The following is a 19,191-nucleotide window of genomic DNA, read 5'->3' on the forward strand; positions in this document are numbered from 1 at the left end:
CCGACCAGAAGAGCTGAAAAGAAACTTGATTGTTAGGTAAGTTTAAGGCTGCTGCTTTATTATTCTAATGGCTGGTAACTAAAGATACAGTCGGTACGATATGTTTACTTTATGAAAACACTGTGTCAGCTGCAAGGTTTTTATAGATAACTAAAACTAACTAAATAACTAAAACTAAAATTCACAAATCATTTTAGTTTACTGAAACTAAATAAAACTAAGCTTTACCAAAAGAATAAAAACTAACTAAAACTGTATAGTGCGGTTCAAACATCATCAAGTAAATAAAATGATAAGTGAAGAATAGCCTGTTTAATATGTTTTGAAAAATGTATGACGCTCACTCAGCCCTGTTATCTATCCATAAAAAACTAAAACAAACACTAAAATGAATAAAAACTAAACTAAAATGAAGCTTTTTTTTGCAAAATAAAAACTAAACTAAACTAACAAACCAGCAGTCAAAACTAATAAAAACTAAACTGAAATCAAACACAGAAAGTGAAAACTAAATAAAAACTAATGAAAAATCCAAAACTATTATAACCTTGGTCAGCTGTTGGAGTGGAAAACTGGGCTGAAATAAGTAGTTTTAGTTTGTTGTTGTCTGTTCAAACAGCTGAGGGTGCAATGCTCAATGAAATCACCGCAGGCTAATGCTCCTAATATTGCTAAGTACCTCAATCGACCCCACTTAAAAATGCCAAAATATCACTTTAAAGAATGATGATAAACAAGAAAAAGACCTCAGCTGAAGTCTGATGATCCCGCCTTAAACTACACAAATGTTTTTATACATACCACCAATATGACAGCTGCTATATCAGCTGTAGATCTCTGCAGAAATGTCATTTCTTTTGATACTGATATCATGCCAATAAGATCATGCCTACCTAGTTAAAATAAAATGTCTGCATGTATTTCTGCTTAGAGCTTCTGTAATGTTTTGCCCCGTTTACATTTTTGCATTAATGATGAGACCAAGTGGCTGCACTTGATCATTACTGTGCTCTGACAGTACCTGATATCAGAACAGCTCACATATGATTTCTGTGGTTTGGTATGCGCTCACAATGAATGGTGGTGAATTAGTGAATTAGCTAAGAGGCTGGCTGTGCCTCTTTAACAGCTTTTCTCCCTCATTTTCTCATGAACATGTTTTTAAAGGACATGGTGATACACCATCGAACATATGATCTGGTTAGATTGAAATAACAATTTAAGACAAGTAACGAGGGAGTAGTTATGTGTTGTTTGTGGACAAGGTGGTTCAAAGAGCTCCAGTTTAAGAGACTGTTTCTTTTTTTGTTGATTTAAAGATAAAAAAGGTAAAATGGTTCCAAATGAAGAGCTGTTTGGGAGCCAAAAGATCTGAGACAAAATAGCAGGATCCCTAAAGAGATCAGAATTCCCATCACTGTGACTGGATGGACATGAATAAAGCCATGCTTTTTGTTTACCACAGATCACATCAGCTGATGGGTCTTTAGTGCATGCCAGCACACGCTGCATGTCCACAACTAACCCAGTCTGAATGAAGGCATACCAGAACACCTCTGTATCCAATCTGAGCTTTTTGATATCAAACCGTTTTTAGTAAATTATAAAGGATTACCACTTGGTATTTGACGGTCCAGTTATAAATCCCTGATAATGATTTTCTATATATTTTTCCAGGTGCACATTCATGACCCACCTTTGGGTCCCAAATCACCAGTTGAGAACCACTGCTTCAGGATACTATTAAATGATACAAAAAGGGAATGTGGCCTAACAGACATTAAAAATTAGGAGCAAAAGGTCACAAAATGTGTAAACAGAGAAAGTTTTTAGTTCTGGATACAAAAACTAAAGGTTTTCAAACACATTGCTCAACAAAACTAAAATATAAGCAAGTTTATTTGTCTGAGTTCCTGTCAAACGTATCTACATGTTTTAAACATTTGCCTAACAAGTCTAGATACAAATCTCATTTTAAGATATAAAAAACAAAAAATAGGCAGGTATTGCTTGCATTGTTAAAAAAAAATAATCTGCCAGTGAGGCAACCACTTTACTTTTCTCGACTTTCTAAGTGAATTTTCTTTAGTAAATGTGTTTGAAAAGAAATTAGATGAACATACTTGCTTTAGATTTTGCAATAAAGAAGAAAATTGTGAACAAACTATTTTCAAACTCAAAAAAAACGTTGTAAACGTAACTCTAGCTTCCAACAATGCTCTCTGTCAGAGCAGATTCAGAGCTATTGCTAAAAGTTCTGAATATCAGTGTAGTAAAGTTTCTTACATAATAAGTGCTCACATCTATTTAGAGGTAAAACTACAGCAGCTACAAAACTGAGGAGGCTGAATCATATCATAAACATTTCTTAGATTTTAAAGTTACTCACAGGACAGCTCCTCACCGGATAAACAAAAGCAGACACCTTGATGCTGTCCACTCAGAGCAGGTTAACTCCGTGTTTCAGTAGTCTGTGTCGGGCCTTGCTGGGCAGCGAGAAAGCACTGTCCTGGTGGTTAGGGATGCCCGAGTTCCTCAGTGATCCCCCGTGCTGTTGGAAGTAAGTCTCCTGAGCTACGCTGCGGGTTCCATACACAGCAGCCCCAGCACTCCTGGAGAGAAAATGTCCCACACATTAACATTTCAAGCACGTCGAACAATGAAGCATGTAGATCAATGAAGAGCAAACTCATCATAAGAGGGAAATAAAAGCATCAGATTTGTGTTCTTTTAAGCTAGTGTTGCATGTTTGAGAGTGTCTGATACTAGTAGAGGAGAATTATTTAGTTCTGCAGGTATGTGATGATAAACAGGCAATGACAGATCCGACCCCAACCCCCGACTTTTACTCCAGGAGTCATGAAAGGCTCAAGAAACACCCCAACCTCCACCACCACCACCGTGTCACTGCCATACCGACCTGATAATAGCCTCCTGCAGAGTTTCAGTGTTACAGAAATGCGAGTGAAGAAGTGATGTGGCTCTGACAAAAGGACGCTCCGGGGCTCCCCCTGGTCGACCAGACAGGTTGGCTGCAGAGACACACAATAACAAGAGAGTCAGTACCACAGCGGCACATTAACCTGGACAGGCATGCCTGCTGCACAAAGGAATGCTGATCACAGTCTTACTAATTAGCCGTTAGCTTATGCAAAGACAAATATAAACAAGCAACCCCACCCCCTATCCCATGGGCCGCCCAGGTAGAGACGGAGGGGTTTGTGGTACTCACTCTAAAGGAAAAGTGAAAACTGGGAAACTGGAAAAGAAAGATAAGAAAGAGGAGTGAAAGACAGACAAGCAGAGTCAGAGACAGAATTCAGAGAGGACTTACATTAGTATAATAGAAAAGAGAGGACGCACAGTAGTTATGAAGGAGAAAAGAAGAGATTATTACAAGAGCCTCACCTGTCAGTGTACTCTGAATGCAGTCAAAATGGGCAAAGACGTAGGGTCCCGGAGCCCCTGGGGGTCCTGGAGAGATGTTTCTCAGATGGGCCTCCAGCCCATTGAGTGACGCCAAGCTACTGTGATACTGGAGACAAACCATAAATTCATATAAGCATAATAACAGCAAAAAATACAGGTAAAAGTAGGGTGTGGGACAAAATATTGATGCCACAATATATCATAATCCTGACTCATGCAACTATATGAATATATATACATATATATGTGTGTGTGTGTGTGTGTGTGTGAATGGAAGTTAATTGGCAGAAGAAGAAGGTGGCAGATACATGACATCAAGCAGCAGTAACAGGAGGTCAGGGCTTAAGCATAACAAGAGGAAAAAAATGAAAATTCATCAAATTCAGCTAATCGGACAGAAAAATATTTACATTTGAAATTGTTTTGAAGTCTAATTAGTGTAGAACACTGTATTATGATGACTGTATTATATACTGTGAATAACACTGTGAATCCAACCAATAATATAGAACAGTGGTTCCCAAAGTGGGGGTCGGGACCCCCAGGGAGGTCACGAGATAGGGAATGAGGATCACTGGAAGAAATTAAAATATGATTTATAATCAAACATTTTATACATTATTGTAAAAGAACATTATTAAAAAGAGTTCAGTTTAAAATAAAAACATAGTTATCAAGTTATATTTGTGCTTAAATGTAAGTAAAAGTTTTAAAAACTACCTAAAATGAAAGTTTTATGTAACATCGTGCACTTTACCCCCTCAAGGGAAGGTGGGAGTCCCTGATCTCTGACACTTTTATTTTAGGGGTCATGGGCTGAAAAGTTTAGTGTAGAACAGGGACGTCAAACTCAAGGCTCGGGGACCAAATCCGGCCTATGACACAATTATATACAGCCCCCAAGATCATCTCAAATTCTTTTATAACTGACCCACCAGTATGAGGTCTGCAGATTTCCTCAAGTGTAAAAATTTAAACTTAACCTTGATTATTTAAAATATCCTTGTTAAGTCATGAAAATAGGAATAAGTAAAAAGCAAGAATAATTAGATAAAATATCAGGAATATGGGAAAATAAATTAATATATTTTCATTTCATATTCTAAATTTTGAAACTTGAAATTATGACTAAAACTTATGATTTTGACTTTGTTTCATACTCTGACCTTTTCAACTCACAACTTCCTCTTTCTCATATATTTGCCTTCTTAAACATTATTTTCTATTTTAATTTCCTGTTTTGAGCTTTTCAGCTAAAAGTTTGCTTTCTAATTTCAGATTTTGAGCCCTTAAATTATCACTTTGACTTTTTGTTAATTTAAATGATTTATCATCAGCGCTAATTTATTTTTTCATATTCTATTACTGGGGAAAATGAGGTTGACAGTTTATGGTTGAAGTCTGGCCCTGTTAGGCTCTCAGGTTAGACTTAAATCTAGAATCTGGCCCCTGCTGTGATTGAGTTTGAAACCCCTGGTGTAGACGATGACCTACTGCAGCTTATTGTATGACATTATATCAGCTGTATCATATTGTAGCGTTCTGACCTATTGCCCTGTCTGATCATATAGTATTGTATCACGGACAACTATAACGCACAGTATTTTATTATGTCACATACTGTTTCGTATATTGTTTATCATGTCATATTGCATTGTATAATATCATAAACTATATGGACAAAAGTATTTGGCTACAGTTGTTAATTTTTGTACAGTTTGTAATGGGACTTGGCATCCTTGACAATGCTTGAATTTAAAAAAAGAGTTTTCAAGGGTTGAACAGTGCTTGGAATTTATATAAAGTGCTTAAAATTGTAATTGTGTTTTGCTTAAGTTCTAATGTAGAGAAAGTAAATTGGACCCTTTAACATAATAAGCTACAAGGACAAAAGTATTTGGCCACATCTGTTAGTTAATAAACTCAGAAATTTTATCCCTGCTGGATATTCCACAGCCAAGTAATATTATTAGAAAGTGGAAGCATTTAGGAACAACAGCAACTCAGCCACAAAGCAGAAGACCAAGGAAAATCACAGAGAGGGGTCCAGTACTGCTAAGGCACATGGTGCATAAACATCTCCAACACACTGCTGATTCCATAGCTGAGGAGCTATGGCATTAATGTAAGCACAAAAACTGTACAGTGGGAGCTTTATGGAATGGGCTTCTATGGCTGTCAGATGGCTGAGTCTGGGTTTGTGCAGATGCTTGGAGAGCTTGACCTGCCTGACTGCATTGTGCCAATTGTGCTTGGTGAGGAGGGATAATGTATGGGGCTGCATTTCAGGTTTTGGGCTAGACTTCTCATCTCCAGTGAAGACCAATCTTAATGCATACCAAGACATTCTGGACAATGCTATGCTTTCAGCTTTGTGGCAACAGTTTTTTTTTGTAATGTCCTTTTCAAATCTAACGTGGCTATGCCCCAGAGCACAAAGAAGTCCTATAAAGACATGGTTTGAACAGAGCCCTGACCTCAACTCCAACAAGCACCTCTGGGGTGAATTGGAGTTGTGAGCCAGGCCTTCTCATCCAACACCAGTGTCTGAATGCATAAATGCTCTACAGAATGAATGGGCACAAATTCCCACAGAAACACTCCAAAGTCTTGTGGGAAGCCTTACAAGAAGAGTGGAGGCTGTTATAGCTACAACATAGGGCCAACTCCATAATAAAGTACATGGATTTCAAAACAGTGTCATTACAGTCCCTGTTGGTGTAAGGATCAGGCGGCTGAATACTTTTGTCCCATATGGTGTAATATGAACAACCCTGTTATGTCTAAGAGAAAGACTTTGGTTGATGTAGGTCTGTTGATCCTGCCTAAAACTCCCCAAACTTAATCATACATACCACAGACATTTACAGATAAAAATGGACTGTAAATATCTGCATCTTCATATCTGTCTATACCAATAATTGAATTTTAAAGCTATTATCTGCCAATAACAATATCATGCCAATGGTGTCATGCAGCCTGAATCATAACATCGTATTGAACCATATCATATCGTTCTATATTGTCTTTTATCATTTCCTTTTAAATCATAAAATGAGTTGCCTTGTCATGCCCACCCCTATACTTATAAACAAGATGTCTTCTCACCACTTCCTCCATAGATGTCGAGTCACTCAAGAAGTGAGGCTCTGCCAGCAGAGCCAGCACCAGACCTTTAACCCGGTGCAGGTAAAGCATCATGGGAATCAGAGGACTCTCCTCTGAGTTGTCTAAAGAACCAGAGGATGGCGAAGGCCCGCTCCTCTCTGCCTTTGGACTTTGAGAGGTGCTGGCCTCCTCTTCACCCTTCCTGTCATTTTCATTCCCACATTCAGCCCCACTGAAGTTGAACGCAGCATCTCCATCCTCGCCACCTCCATTTAGACGTGGTTTTTCTTCAAACACAGGGCTCTCTCCTTCCTGATGTGCCTGGCTGCCTCCTCCCTCGCTGCTGTGAAAACTGTGGTAGTACGACACGTCGAGCGCCTCCTCCTCGGCTTCTTCAGCGGAGTGATTTCCGTTTGATAAGGAAGACTCTAGCAGCTGAGGTGATGGACTTGCAGGATCGGCGGTACTCTGCGATGTAGATGGGCTGAACACCGAGCAGTCTGACAAGTGAGGGCTGTAGGAAACCTTCATGTAAGACTGGGAGCAACCTGGATCGGAGTTTTCTGACTCTGTGAGGGTCATGTCAGACAGCGTTCTGGACAGGCGGGTCTTCGTTGGGGTTGTGTCTTTGTGTGGCGTTGAATGGGAACTGGAGAGAAAACAGTTTCAGATCCTTGTAAGTCTGAAAATATTGAATCCCATCTTCTGTTAACCAGTTAACAAACGATCAATAAAGGAGGAGGTTACCCAAAATCCTTGTCGATAGGAGCCGACTGCAGATACTGCAGTTCAGCCATGGTCAGGTACACGGTGGTGGCGCAGACATCACCACTAAACGGACTGGAGGTCCTCTCTCCTGTGGGCCTCTGGGCACAAAGCAACAGGAAACCAACAATTTAGGACTTTGTACTGTCACAGGAATAGCTCTGTTAGCAGAGCTAACTTTAGCTGCATTGCCTGTGGGGTCAGTAAATACCCTCTACATCAGGGGTGTCAAACTCAATCACAGCAGGGGCCAGATTCTGAACTTGGGTCTAACCTGACGGCCTAACAGGGTTGATATTTAACCTTAAAATGTCAACCTTATTTTCATCAGAAATGAATTATGGGGGTAAAAAAAAATGGCACTGATGATAAATGATTTTGCATTTAAAACATGAACATGATAAGTTAAAAACTCAAAATCTGAGATAAAAAGTCAAACTTAAAAGTTTAAAAGGTAAAAACAAGACAATTAAAGTCAAAATGATGTTTTCAAAGGCAAAACATGGGATAAATTACTTAAATCATGAATTTTAAAAGTCAAAAACTGAGATAAAAATTCAAAATCCTGATTTTTAACAGTCAAAATATGAAGTAAACATTGAAATCATGAGTTTCAAATGTCAAAAAATGAAATAGAATTAAAAATCATGAGTTTTTAAGGTAAAAAATTAAACAAAAGTTAAAGTTAGGAGTTGAAAAAGGTCAAAACATAAGATAAAAGTCAAAATCATGACTGTAAAAGGTCAAAATAGAATCTAAAATTTAAAATTATGAATCGAAAAGGTAAAAATATGAGATAAAAAGTCAAAGTTAAGAGATGTAAGGGTTAAAATTTGAAATAAAAAGTCAAAAACCATAACTTTTAGTCATAACTGTGAGATGCAAAATTGAAAATATAGAGAAAACATTCATTTCTTTCCTACTTTTTTTTTCAAATTATTTTTACTGTTTACTTTTTCTAATTTTCATAACTCAACAAGGATGTTATAAATCATCAAGGTAAAGGTTACATTATTATACTGGAGGAAATCCTCAGACCTCACACTGGTGGGCCAGTTCTAATTAAAATATCATATGATCTCGTGGGCCAGGTAGAACTGCACCACGGGCTGGATTTGGCCCCCAGGCCTTGAGTTTGACACCCCTGCTCTACATAAATGTTAATCTGTTTGTGTAGGAAAAGAAGAACTTCAGTGCATCATTTGGTAGTTTTACCATCCTGACCTACCCTGTTGTACGTTTCATTCTCATGAACCATCACCTTCATGGTGAGCTGTGGGCTCATCTGTGTGCTCACAACTCTGCAGAGAAAAGGCAGAAAGTCTCATCTAAGAACCTGTCATTTACAAGAAAAAAACATCCTGCTGTCAGGAGGACAAAACCAAAATGTCAGTTTACCTTCCTCTGAAGAGAATACAGCCTGCTAACACTAGAGGGCAGCGCTGACACGCCTGCAGGATGAGGGCCGCTTTGAGCAGGAGGAGGGGGTCAACCTGAGGGCAGGAAGAGCATGAAAAACATAAAACCAAGAAGTATTAGGACATTTACAATGCAAGAATTTCAACAGCTCCATTACTGCATCAAGAGGGTTCAAAAGATATCATGTCAACTCATATCATGCAACACACTCATATGTCTCACAGAAAAAAAATCATGCAAATCATCTTTTAAATAAACACATTTCCAAGTCAAATGCATGCACTTTTAAGATTTTCCAGCACTTTCAAACTTTGGTAAAATATATATTTATACTATAATGGATAATCATGGATAATTGTCAAATTCTTTTTTTATATTAAAAAAATACCAAAGAAACCCAGATAAAACAGAATAAAAGCACAAAGGACCTGATTCACTACAGATTAATTCCCATTATTAAAAGCTCCAAAGATTGCACCTAAATGTTCCTAAAGTTTTGTACATACACTATATGGACAAAGATAAATGATACAGTAGTCACATAAATTTACTTTAATAAGGAGTTGGCCCCTCAGCTGTAACAGCCACCACTCTTCTTGGAAGGCTTCCCACAAGATTTTGGAGTGTTTCAGTGGGGATGTGTGCCCATTCTTTCTGTAAAGATTTATTAGGTCATACACTGATGTTGGACAAGAAGGCCTGGCTTACAATCTCTGTTGCAGTTCATCCCAGAGGTGCTCAATGGGGTTGAGGTCAGGGCTCTGTGCAGGGCAATCAAGTTCTTCCTCATCAAACCATGTCTTTATAGTCCTTGTTTTGTGCACTGGGACACAGTCATGTTGGAATAGAAAAGGGCCTTCTCCAAACTGTTGCCACAAAGCTGGTTAGCATAGTATCGTCCAAAATGTCTTGGCATGCTGAAGCATTAAGATTGGCCTTCACTGGAGATAAGGGGCCTAGCCCAAACCCTGAAAAACAGCCCCATACATTATCCCTCCTTCAGCAAACTTCACAGTTGGCACAATGCAGTCAAGCAGGTAACGTTTTCCCAGCATCCGCCAAACCCAGACTCACGCATCTGACTGCCAAACAGGGCAGCGTGATTTGTCAATCCACAGAACACCTTTTCACTGCTCCACAGTCTAGTATCGGTGTGCTTTGCACCACTCCATCTGATGATTGACATTGGACTTGGTGATGTGAGGCTTACATGCAGCTGCTCGGCCATGGAAACCCATTCATGAACTATCTGCTGCACAGTTTTTGTTTACATTAAGACCTGTAGAAGTTTAAAACTCCTGTGACTTTTATGCACCATGCCTTTTACCAATCACTGACCCCGCTCTGTGATTTTACACAATCTTCTTCTTTGTGGTTGAGTTGCTGTTGTGCCTAAACTCTTCCACTTTCTAATAATATCCCTTACAGCTGACTGTGGAATATCAATCAGGGATGACATTTCATGGACCGTCTTATTGCAAAGGTGGCATCCATCACAGTCACTGAGCTCTTCAGGACAGACCTGTTTGTATCACAAATGTTTGCAAATGGAGACTGCATGGCTAGGTGATTGATTTTAGGTCTGATTGAAACACCTGAACTCAATAATTAACAGGTAAGGCCAAATACTTTTGTCCATATAATGTATCATGTTAAAGCTCCAACTAACTCTGTCTACAAATAAAATTTTAGATGATAGCTCTTAATGATAAGAGAAATGCATTGACAATATCAAGCACTTTGCAAACCTTGAAAACTCTGTGTTAAAATTTAAGCATTGAAAAGGTTGTCAAGTCTCTGGACAAACTCTGTCACTGGGTAGAAAATTTTGAAAGAAGAAATTAGCCCTCTGACTGTTTGAGACACACCGAGCTCTTTCACAATCCCACAGACATTGTGACAGTCACATCCTGTCTGAAAACACCTGTGTGCAGATAACAAGCAGCCCCAGAGAATCCACTAAAATAACACGAGTTCTTACATTAGTTGAGTCGAGAGTCTTCAAGCAGCTGAAGATATAATGAAGCTCTGAGCATCCTGACTGCAGGTACGAAAGGTACTGCGCCCATCGAGCAGCCAGACTCTCCCGACTGTTAAGCTGCAGTACAAAACAAAAGGTCCAAGTTACAAGGTGCACAGTGTTTGAAATTCCCAAACCAGACATGAAAAACCTCAAAATGAAAACAAATGAACCATCCATGCTGTGCTTGTTTGGTTTCCCACTGAGACACAATTTGAATTGACGGATGTGTAATTCATGCCATTGAGGCAAAATATAAATGCTGCAAGGCATATGGCACTGTCATGAACATACACCGTGTAAAGACTTAATGTAAAACTGTCCAGCTGCATGGCTAACGCTATCACATGATGGTCAGAATATGTGCAGCGCTTAAATTAGAGACAAATTTCTACAAGGGGGGAAATAAAGTTTATTTGCTGTATCTTCACTATGTTTAAAATTTTAATCAAAGGTGCTCCAAATTTACTTAAGTACTGTTTTTATCCCTGCCTCCTAGACAGCATGACGATTTACCTGGTAGCTGCGTCTGACGGACCCATTGTAGAAACAAAAGAGGTTTATGAGCTGATCCAGGAGCTCACACACACTGACTGTGGGCACTTCCACTGAGCAGCCCAGAGCCTGTGAGATTAAACAACAAATAAAGCCCCAAAACAGCATTGAAAGACTTACATCCAAGGGAAAAAAGACTCATAAATAAATTCAGATCCATCTTTTTTTAGAGCTGCTGGTGTGGTCACTCACCCAGAAGAAATCATCTTTCATGCGGATGGCAAACTTGTTGCGGCGCAGCCTCAGTATGCGCACAGGAGAGAAAGCAAGTTCAGAGACACAGCGGCCCACACCAGCCAGCTGACCACACAGCAGCTCCTGTTTATCTAAAGATGTCTGACAGAAACACATACATATGATATCAGTGTTAATTTTGCAGACTAAAATTATGACTAAAACTATTCATCGACAGCCTTTTTTCCATGACAAAAACTAGACTAAAACTAACAAAAATAGATCTGTGATGGCTAAAACTGAAAAAAACTAAGTTTAGTTTTTGTCAAAATGACTAAAACTTGACTAAAATGTAATTTAGTTTTTGTTGGACATTCAAAATCTGTGATATTCTCCACTGTGGGTAAATCTGTCAAAATGCAATGCATCTGTATCTATTCTGCCTCTCAGCTGTAGAAATCAGGGACCCCAGGTTTGGCAGGGTGCAGAGAACACACTACCATGATTTAGTACCAGATTAAGGCAAGAAAATAAATGCTTGGACCAAAAGTAAAGACTGAAATGTGAGGACTTTTTATGGACTAAAACTAGACTAAAATGTTTTGAGTTTCCGTCAACTAAAACTAGACCAAAACTAAAAAGGGTTGAAATGACTAAAACGTGACTAAAACTAAAATGCATTTCATTTGAAGACTAAAACTAAAATTAAAAATAGCTGCCAAAATGAACACTGTATGATATATGACCAGCAAGCATAAGGTAGTTCTGATACATTTAAACATACTGCCCTTTGATAATCGCACTCTAAAAGCTCCATCAAACATTTAACTTTTTGTGAACGTCAGACCTCCTCAGGGTAGAAGTAGCAGATTCCCTGTCTCGTAGGGTCCCCCTCTCCTTTGACTTTGGATCCATCATAGAGGAAGAAATACGTACACCTGCAATGCAAAAACATCTGCATTTAAAGGCCTGCAAACAAGCACTGTTGGCTTTAGAGTAGTGTTATGTTTGTGCCCCAGGACTTTGCAGAATAAATAAACAGGCTGTTGTTCCATTAAATCAGTTTATAAAGCACTTGACTAAAAGGCTAAACATTTACTAAAGCTTTGGCTGTGATTGTTCAGCAGAGTGAATGCTGCATTTAAACAAATAACTTTATTATTTCCCCTCAGGGCTGCTGGTTTAGAACAATTTGTTCATTAAAGAAAAACAACAGCAGCATGATAACAGATTTTCAAACTTTGATATGATGGTGACAAAAATCTAAATTTTATTCATAGCTTTCGTTCTCAAACTTCATTTCACAAAATAAGAAGTCCTAGCTGCCAAATATCAGAAACTTTTTTGTTTATAATAATCAAAAATTGAGGCAAACTCCTGCTCACTGTCTAGATTACATAAATGTTCAACCATATATTTAGACGATATGTAGGAATTTGTCTGCTCTTTTTCATGGACTCATTCTTCTCTTAAGCAACTTATGTCTTATGGAGATGAAGTTTTTAAAGCTCCTGCACAAGATTTAAGATATTTATTGTCACAACTGTACTGTGTCTCTAAGGGGCACTTGGTAAATCTTAGACATGAAAAACAAAGAAAACAACACTGTACAATCCATCTGTTGGGATTGTAAGGAGCAGGTGATGAGTGATGCCTGGTTTCCTCCAGATATTGCTTTTTGAACTGAGGCCAAACAGCTCAATCTTAGTTTCATCAGACCAGAGAATCTTGTTTGTCAAGGTCTGAGAGTCCTTCAGGTGCTTTTATTGCAGACTCCAAGCAGGATTTCATGTGTTTTACACTTAGGAGAGGCTTCCGTCTAGCCACTCTGTCATAAAGCCCAGATCAGTGGAGGGCAGCAGTGAAAATTGTCTGTCTGGAGCTTTGTCCCATCTCTACACAGGATCTCTGGAGCTCAGTCAGGGTGACCATCAGGTTCTTGGACACCTCCCTTACTAAAACTCTTCTCCCCCGATTGCTCAGTCTGGCCAGACGACAAGCTCTTGGAGGAGTCCAGGTTGAGCCAAACTTCTTCCATTTGAGAATTATGGAGGCCACTGTGCTCTTGGGAACCTTCAGTGCAGCAGAGGTTTTTGGAGCCTTCCCCAGATCTGTGCCTTGTAACAATCCTGTTTCTGAGCTCTGCAGGCAGTTCCTTTGACCTCATGGCTTGGTTTTTGCTCTCATATCAATGTCAGCTGTGATTCCTTCTATAGAGAGTCTTGTGCCTTTCCAAATCATGTCCAATCAATTTCATTTACCACAGGGGGACTCCAATCAAGGTGTAGAAACTTCTCAGCAACAATAGAGAGAAATGGGAGGAACCTGAGCTACATAGTCAATGTGACATGTATCAGTGCCTATGGCATAGGTGACTTGCACACAGTGGTGTGCGGCGGGGGGTTGCCCCCCCTCGTGGCCCAATTGTTGAAAAACGTGTGCTAAAGTGCCCTCTTGGACGCCAAAACACGTTAAAGTGCCCTCTTTGGAGCCAAAACACGTGCTAAAGTGCCCTCGAGAGCCAATATGCGTGCTAAAGTGCCCTCTTTGGAGCCAAAAACGCATGCTAAAGTGCCCTTCTGGTTGGCAAAACACACTAAACTGCCCTCTTGGCTGGTTAAAATATGATAAACTGTCCACTTGGGTGGCAAAAAGTGTGTTTAAGTACCCTCCTCATTGACAAAACACACTAAACTGCTCTCTTGGGTGAATAAAAACCCCACCAAACTCCAGAAGACCATTAGGACCAAGAAATACTATGAAACATTACTGCTGCAATGACTTTTATGTTGAGGCCTTTTTTGATCTATATTGAGCCAGAACTATATCTCACAGAACCAGTTTGGATTATCTGGTGCTAATATGGTGTTAAAATGCACTAGAATACAGGAAATGGCTTCTACTTCATTGAAAATGTTCTGGGGAAAGACCCCCAGACCCCCTAGGGATTTATTTATTTATTTCTGTGTTCTTCACAGTCCAAGGTTGAATCTACACAGTTCTTGTGGATGCTGATCCTAACTACAAACTAACTTGAGTAGTCTGTCTAGTTATTCTGTTTTAAGGCTATATAATGTGCCATTTGTATAACATATAAACATGTGCCCTCTTAGAACACTTAGTGCCCTCTTCAGCGGCGAGAAAGCGCTGTATGTGCCCTTTTTTTTTTCTTTTCGACCTTGCCCTTGAAAAAGTCTGTGCACACCACTGCTTGCACAACTGTGAAGGCACTGTTAATTTTGTAATGCACATACAGGTTTTGGAGGAACATGTGCTTCCATCCAGTCAATGTCATCATCTAATTTCATCAAGACAATGCCAAGCCACACTCTGCATGAGGTACAAGAGCATGGCTTTGCAGTAAAGGAGCGTGGGTACTAGACTAGCCTGCATGCAGTCCAGACCTGGCTCCCCCTGAAACTGTACAGCACATTATTAAGCATTAAAAGCAAAAGCAGGAAACACGCACTGTTGAGCAACTCAAGATGTACATGAGGCAAGAATGAGAAAGAATTCCGCTTTGAGCACTTCAGCAGAGTGATTGTTAAAAAAAGCTGATATATACAGCGGTAGGGGCTCCTGTCCCAAGATTTTTGGAATGCGTTGCAGGCATCAAATTCAGAATTAATATTAATATTTTTCTTTAATCCAGTTTATCAGTTTGAACATTTAATCATATCTTGTCTTTGTGCTGTTTTTTCGTAGAATATATGTGAAAATGATTTGCAAATGACTGTATTCTGTCCCAACTTTTCTGAGATAGGGTGTGTAAATTATGATAGGGGACTTTGAGAAAATTGTCTATTAAAGGCAAAAAATGCATTACAAAAAACTTCAAATACAGAATAAGATTCAAACGAGATGATAGCTTTGTTAATCTATTTATCATTATAAATCCTGTGAAACCTGAAACTTTAAATAGCAGCAGCCTGTTTACTTCAGTCTTACTGCCAGGTTTCTTGCATAAAATACATCAGCCTTCTCTTATTTTTATGATATAATTTAAGCTTATTGGAAGCTGCAGACTTTATTGTATAATGCATCTAAAGGCTGTGATTGGTTGGTTTTATTCCCTCAGAGAGTAGGGTGTCTGGAGGCTTAGCTGACTCTCCAGACTGTATTTGTTTTTGTAGTGAACCTGAAAGAAAACTGAAACAGGACTCAGTCTCGGTTATGTTTACCTTCTTGAGTCCGACGGCATCAGTTCAGCCATCACCAACACACAGGCCAGAGAAAGCAAAAAGTCCCTCAGTCATCGGTTATCTCGTGTCCATGTATTTCCAACTCAACCAGCTCAGGATGCAGCCAGAAAAAAAAAAAGTAAAAGTGTAGGTTGGAGCTGTGGCCCGAGAAGGTGTTAGGGTACGAAATCCTCCAAGACACCACAGACCGTCCGATAGTAGCTGCTAACAAAAAGAGTAAGTTACATTACATAACGACGGCGACGGACGGTGTTTCATCCCCCGTTTATTTCTATTCTTCAGTGAAGGGAGTCAGTCATACAGAGCTGCTGCTGCCACCTGAGGAATGCGGGTCAGTCACACGCAGAGCGAGTCATGTGAACGTACGGCAAGCGTTCAGGGACAAACTAGCCAGCAACAGCGCGCTACCCAGAGGCGCTCAACAAATCCAAAACAATACATGGAAGAAGAAATTCAGAGAATAAGATTAACCTTTTCGTACCGTAGATCTATGAAAGACTGTAACTCCTTATTCCAAAAAAGTTGGGACGCCGTGCAAATTGTAAATAAAACGGAATGCATTCAATTTTCAAATGTCATAAATCCATTTTTTATTCGCCTCAGAACAGCGTTACTCAACCCTGGACAACCAAAGAGCCAAATTGCTGAGAAAAAAAAATACATTTGCAAGAGCCACAATCTAAGTGGTGAAAAGTGGCAAGAATGGGTTAAAGTAGCAATAAAATTAAGTTAGAGGGGGTAAAATGATCAAAAAGCGGCAAAAAAAGATGAAAAAGGGAAAAGTAAGCATGAAATGTCAAAAACTGAGTGGGGGGGGGTGGCAAAAAGGGCAGAAAGTGGTCAAATTTGGGTGAGAAGTCACACAAAAATGGTCAAAAAGTGGCAAAAACATGACAAAAAATGACTGAAAAGTGACTTATATGGGCAAAAGGCAGCAAAGGGTGGGAGAATGGGCAAAAAGCAGCAAAGAGTGGCAAAAATTGGGGGGGGGGGGGAGTGGCATTTAATGGCAAAAGGCAGCTTCAATGGGTGAAAAGTGGCAAAAAATATCAAAAAGCAGGATAAAAGAGTCAAAAACTGGGGTACACTGGCCAAAAACTGGATAATAGTCACAAAAATGGGCAAAAAGAAGTGACAAAACTAACCTTAAAATGTAAAACTGGATTAAAAGTGGCAAAAAAAATGCAAATGAGGGTTATAGAAATATATAGACAAATAAAAGATTGACAATAAAAGCCAAGCATGGGAAACAAACCGATTAATGTGACTTGCAATTGATAATTTCTGGGGTCAAAGTTTCCCTTTTTAAGGTTTTCTGGGGGAATAATAATTCTAATTAAGCCATAAAAGAGCCACGAATCATCACAAAAGAGCCACTTGCTGAGTATCACTGCCCTAGAACAAAAAAACATATCAGATGTTGAAACTGAGAAATTTTAACGTTCTGTGAAAAATATTAGCTAATTTTAAATTAGACGGCAGCAATGCACCTTTAAAAAGCAGGGACAGGGTCATGTTTACCACTGTGTAGCATCCCCTCTTCTTTACAAACAGCATGTAAACTTCTGGAAAGTGAGGGGACCAGTTTCTGGTGAAGAATGTTGTCCCATTCTTGTTTAATGATGCTCCTAGTGTTTTATGTTGGGGAAAGGTCTGGATTGTAGGCAGGCCAGTTTAGGACCCAGACTCTTCTAGCCTACTGTGAAGTGAAGCCATGATGTTTTAATGGATGTGGTTTGTCTTGCTGCAATATGTAAAGTCTTCCCTGAAAGAGACGTTGTCTGGATGGGACCATAGCATGTTGCCTTAAGGATCTCTGTAATTTTTAGCATTGACAGTGACTTTCCAGATGTGTCCGCTTCCCATGCCAGTGCAACCCCATACCATCAGAGATGCAGGCTTTTGATCTGTGACTGATAACACACGGGATGTTCCCTCTCCTCTTTAGCCTGCAGGAAATTCATCTGACCACAGAACAGTTTCAGTTTTACTTCAGCCAATTTTAAATGAGCTTTGGCCCAAAGAAGACGGCAGCGTTTCTGCATAATGGTCACATATGGCTTCTTCTTTCCATACAGCTTTAACTTCTAGATGGCACTGCCAACAGTGTTGACAGACAATGATTTCTGGAGGTGTTCCTGAGCCCATGCAGTGATTTCCAGCACAGAATCATGCCTGTATTTAATGCAGTGCCACCTGAGGGCCCATCTATCACAAGCATTCGACACTGACCTTTGGCCTTGTCTGTTGCTCACAGAGATTTCTCCAGAGTCTCTGAATCTTGTGATGATATTATGGACTGGAGATGGTGGGATATTCAAAGTCTTTGTGGTTTTGTGTTGAGGAACAATTTTCTGAAATTGCTCCACCATTTTTAGATGCAGTTTGTTGCAGACTGGTGAACCTCTGCCCATTACTACTTCTGTGAGTCTCTGCATCTCTAAAATGTTCCTTTAATACCCAGTCATAAAACTGACCTGTTGCCAATTAACCTAACTTGCTGAAAAATGCTCCTCCAACTGATTTTCATCAGTACCACTTACTTTTCCAGCCTTTTGTTGGTCTGTCCCTACTTTTTTGGATGTGTTGCCGCCATCAAAGCTAATATGTGTCATGAAATGTTAAAACTGCTGTGTCAACATCTGATATATTATGTTTTATTGTGAATTTGCAAATCATTGCATTTTTTATTTACATTTTACACAGCAGCAACCTTTTCAGAATTGTGGTTGTCTTATATTTATTCCTTATAGCCAGTTTAACTTAGGGTTACTTTAAACTAATCACAATGGTTTCAACTAAGAGCCAAGAGAGGAGGCTATTTTATCAGGGAATGTCACACGTGGTTTCGTCAACTTCAAAAGGAGCCTCTTATGTGCGCAGAAACCGTAAAAATTAATGTTTGCAGCCCGTCATTATTTGAAGCCGCGATGAATCGTATTTTCGGCGGTCGATTAATAATGCCCTCAGAAGTTAACCGTGAGCGCGCTCAGCCTTATCAGCCAATGGCTGGGGTTAAATCCCAATCTAACTGGAATCAGCCGGTCAGGATAGAGATCTGGCTGATACGTACGGAATATTCTGAAGCGATGCTTCTTTATCTGACACAGCGAGAGTTGACTTTAAAAGGGACACTAATAAATAGAAACGAGTCCGCCATCTTGATTCGGCTCGGTCCGCCGTGCATGAGTGTGGAGCGCTTGGTGCTGCAGGGTCGATGTGAGACTTCCAGACCTCTGACAGTAAATCCTGGTCCTGGTAGGAGAGACTGTGAACAGCCACACAGAAAGGATGGCGATGAATGGTCCAGTTAACGCTTAGTTTGTCCTTACAGTAACAACAGGAAGATTATTTTTTTTATCCGTTACTGTACTTTTACCAAAACAATCCCACTAATCACAGCAGCGTCTCTAATCTCTTATCACAAATACGTCATTACACGTATGTTAAGGCATTTTTACATTACAAGTCCATATAAACATCTTATTTCAAGATATTTAAAAACTGGAGGCATGCATT

At 39.6% G+C, this 19,191-nt stretch overlaps 1 protein-coding gene across 2 annotated transcripts; it reads right to left on the reverse strand.

The window, feature by feature from the left end:
- Nucleotides 1-432: 432 nt before the first annotated feature.
- hps4 (HPS4 biogenesis of lysosomal organelles complex 3 subunit 2) lies at nt 433-16,002 on the reverse strand. 2 transcript variants are annotated; one of them, XM_041788520.1, is made up of 12 exons: nt 15,652-16,002; nt 12,318-12,408; nt 11,489-11,632; nt 11,258-11,365; nt 10,703-10,819; nt 8,701-8,795; nt 8,531-8,603; nt 7,285-7,403; nt 6,538-7,186; nt 3,409-3,535; nt 2,921-3,032; nt 433-2,612 (listed from the first exon to the last, which is right to left on the reverse strand). In XM_041788520.1, exons 1-12 carry the CDS (start codon nt 15,681-15,683, stop codon nt 2,441-2,443), a joined length of 1,839 nt encoding a protein of 612 aa, XP_041644454.1. In that variant the 5' UTR covers nt 15,684-16,002; the 3' UTR covers nt 433-2,440. The 2 variants fall into 2 exon arrangements, with proteins under 2 accessions (XP_041644454.1, XP_041644455.1); XM_041788521.1 differs by lacking the exon at nt 433-2,612 and adding an exon at nt 3,233-3,259.
- Nucleotides 16,003-19,191: the final 3,189 nt, after the last annotated feature.

The sequence above is a fragment of the Cheilinus undulatus genome, linkage group 5, assembly GCF_018320785.1.
Source record: "Cheilinus undulatus linkage group 5, ASM1832078v1, whole genome shotgun sequence".
Lineage (NCBI taxonomy): Eukaryota > Metazoa > Chordata > Actinopteri > Labriformes > Labridae > Cheilinus > Cheilinus undulatus.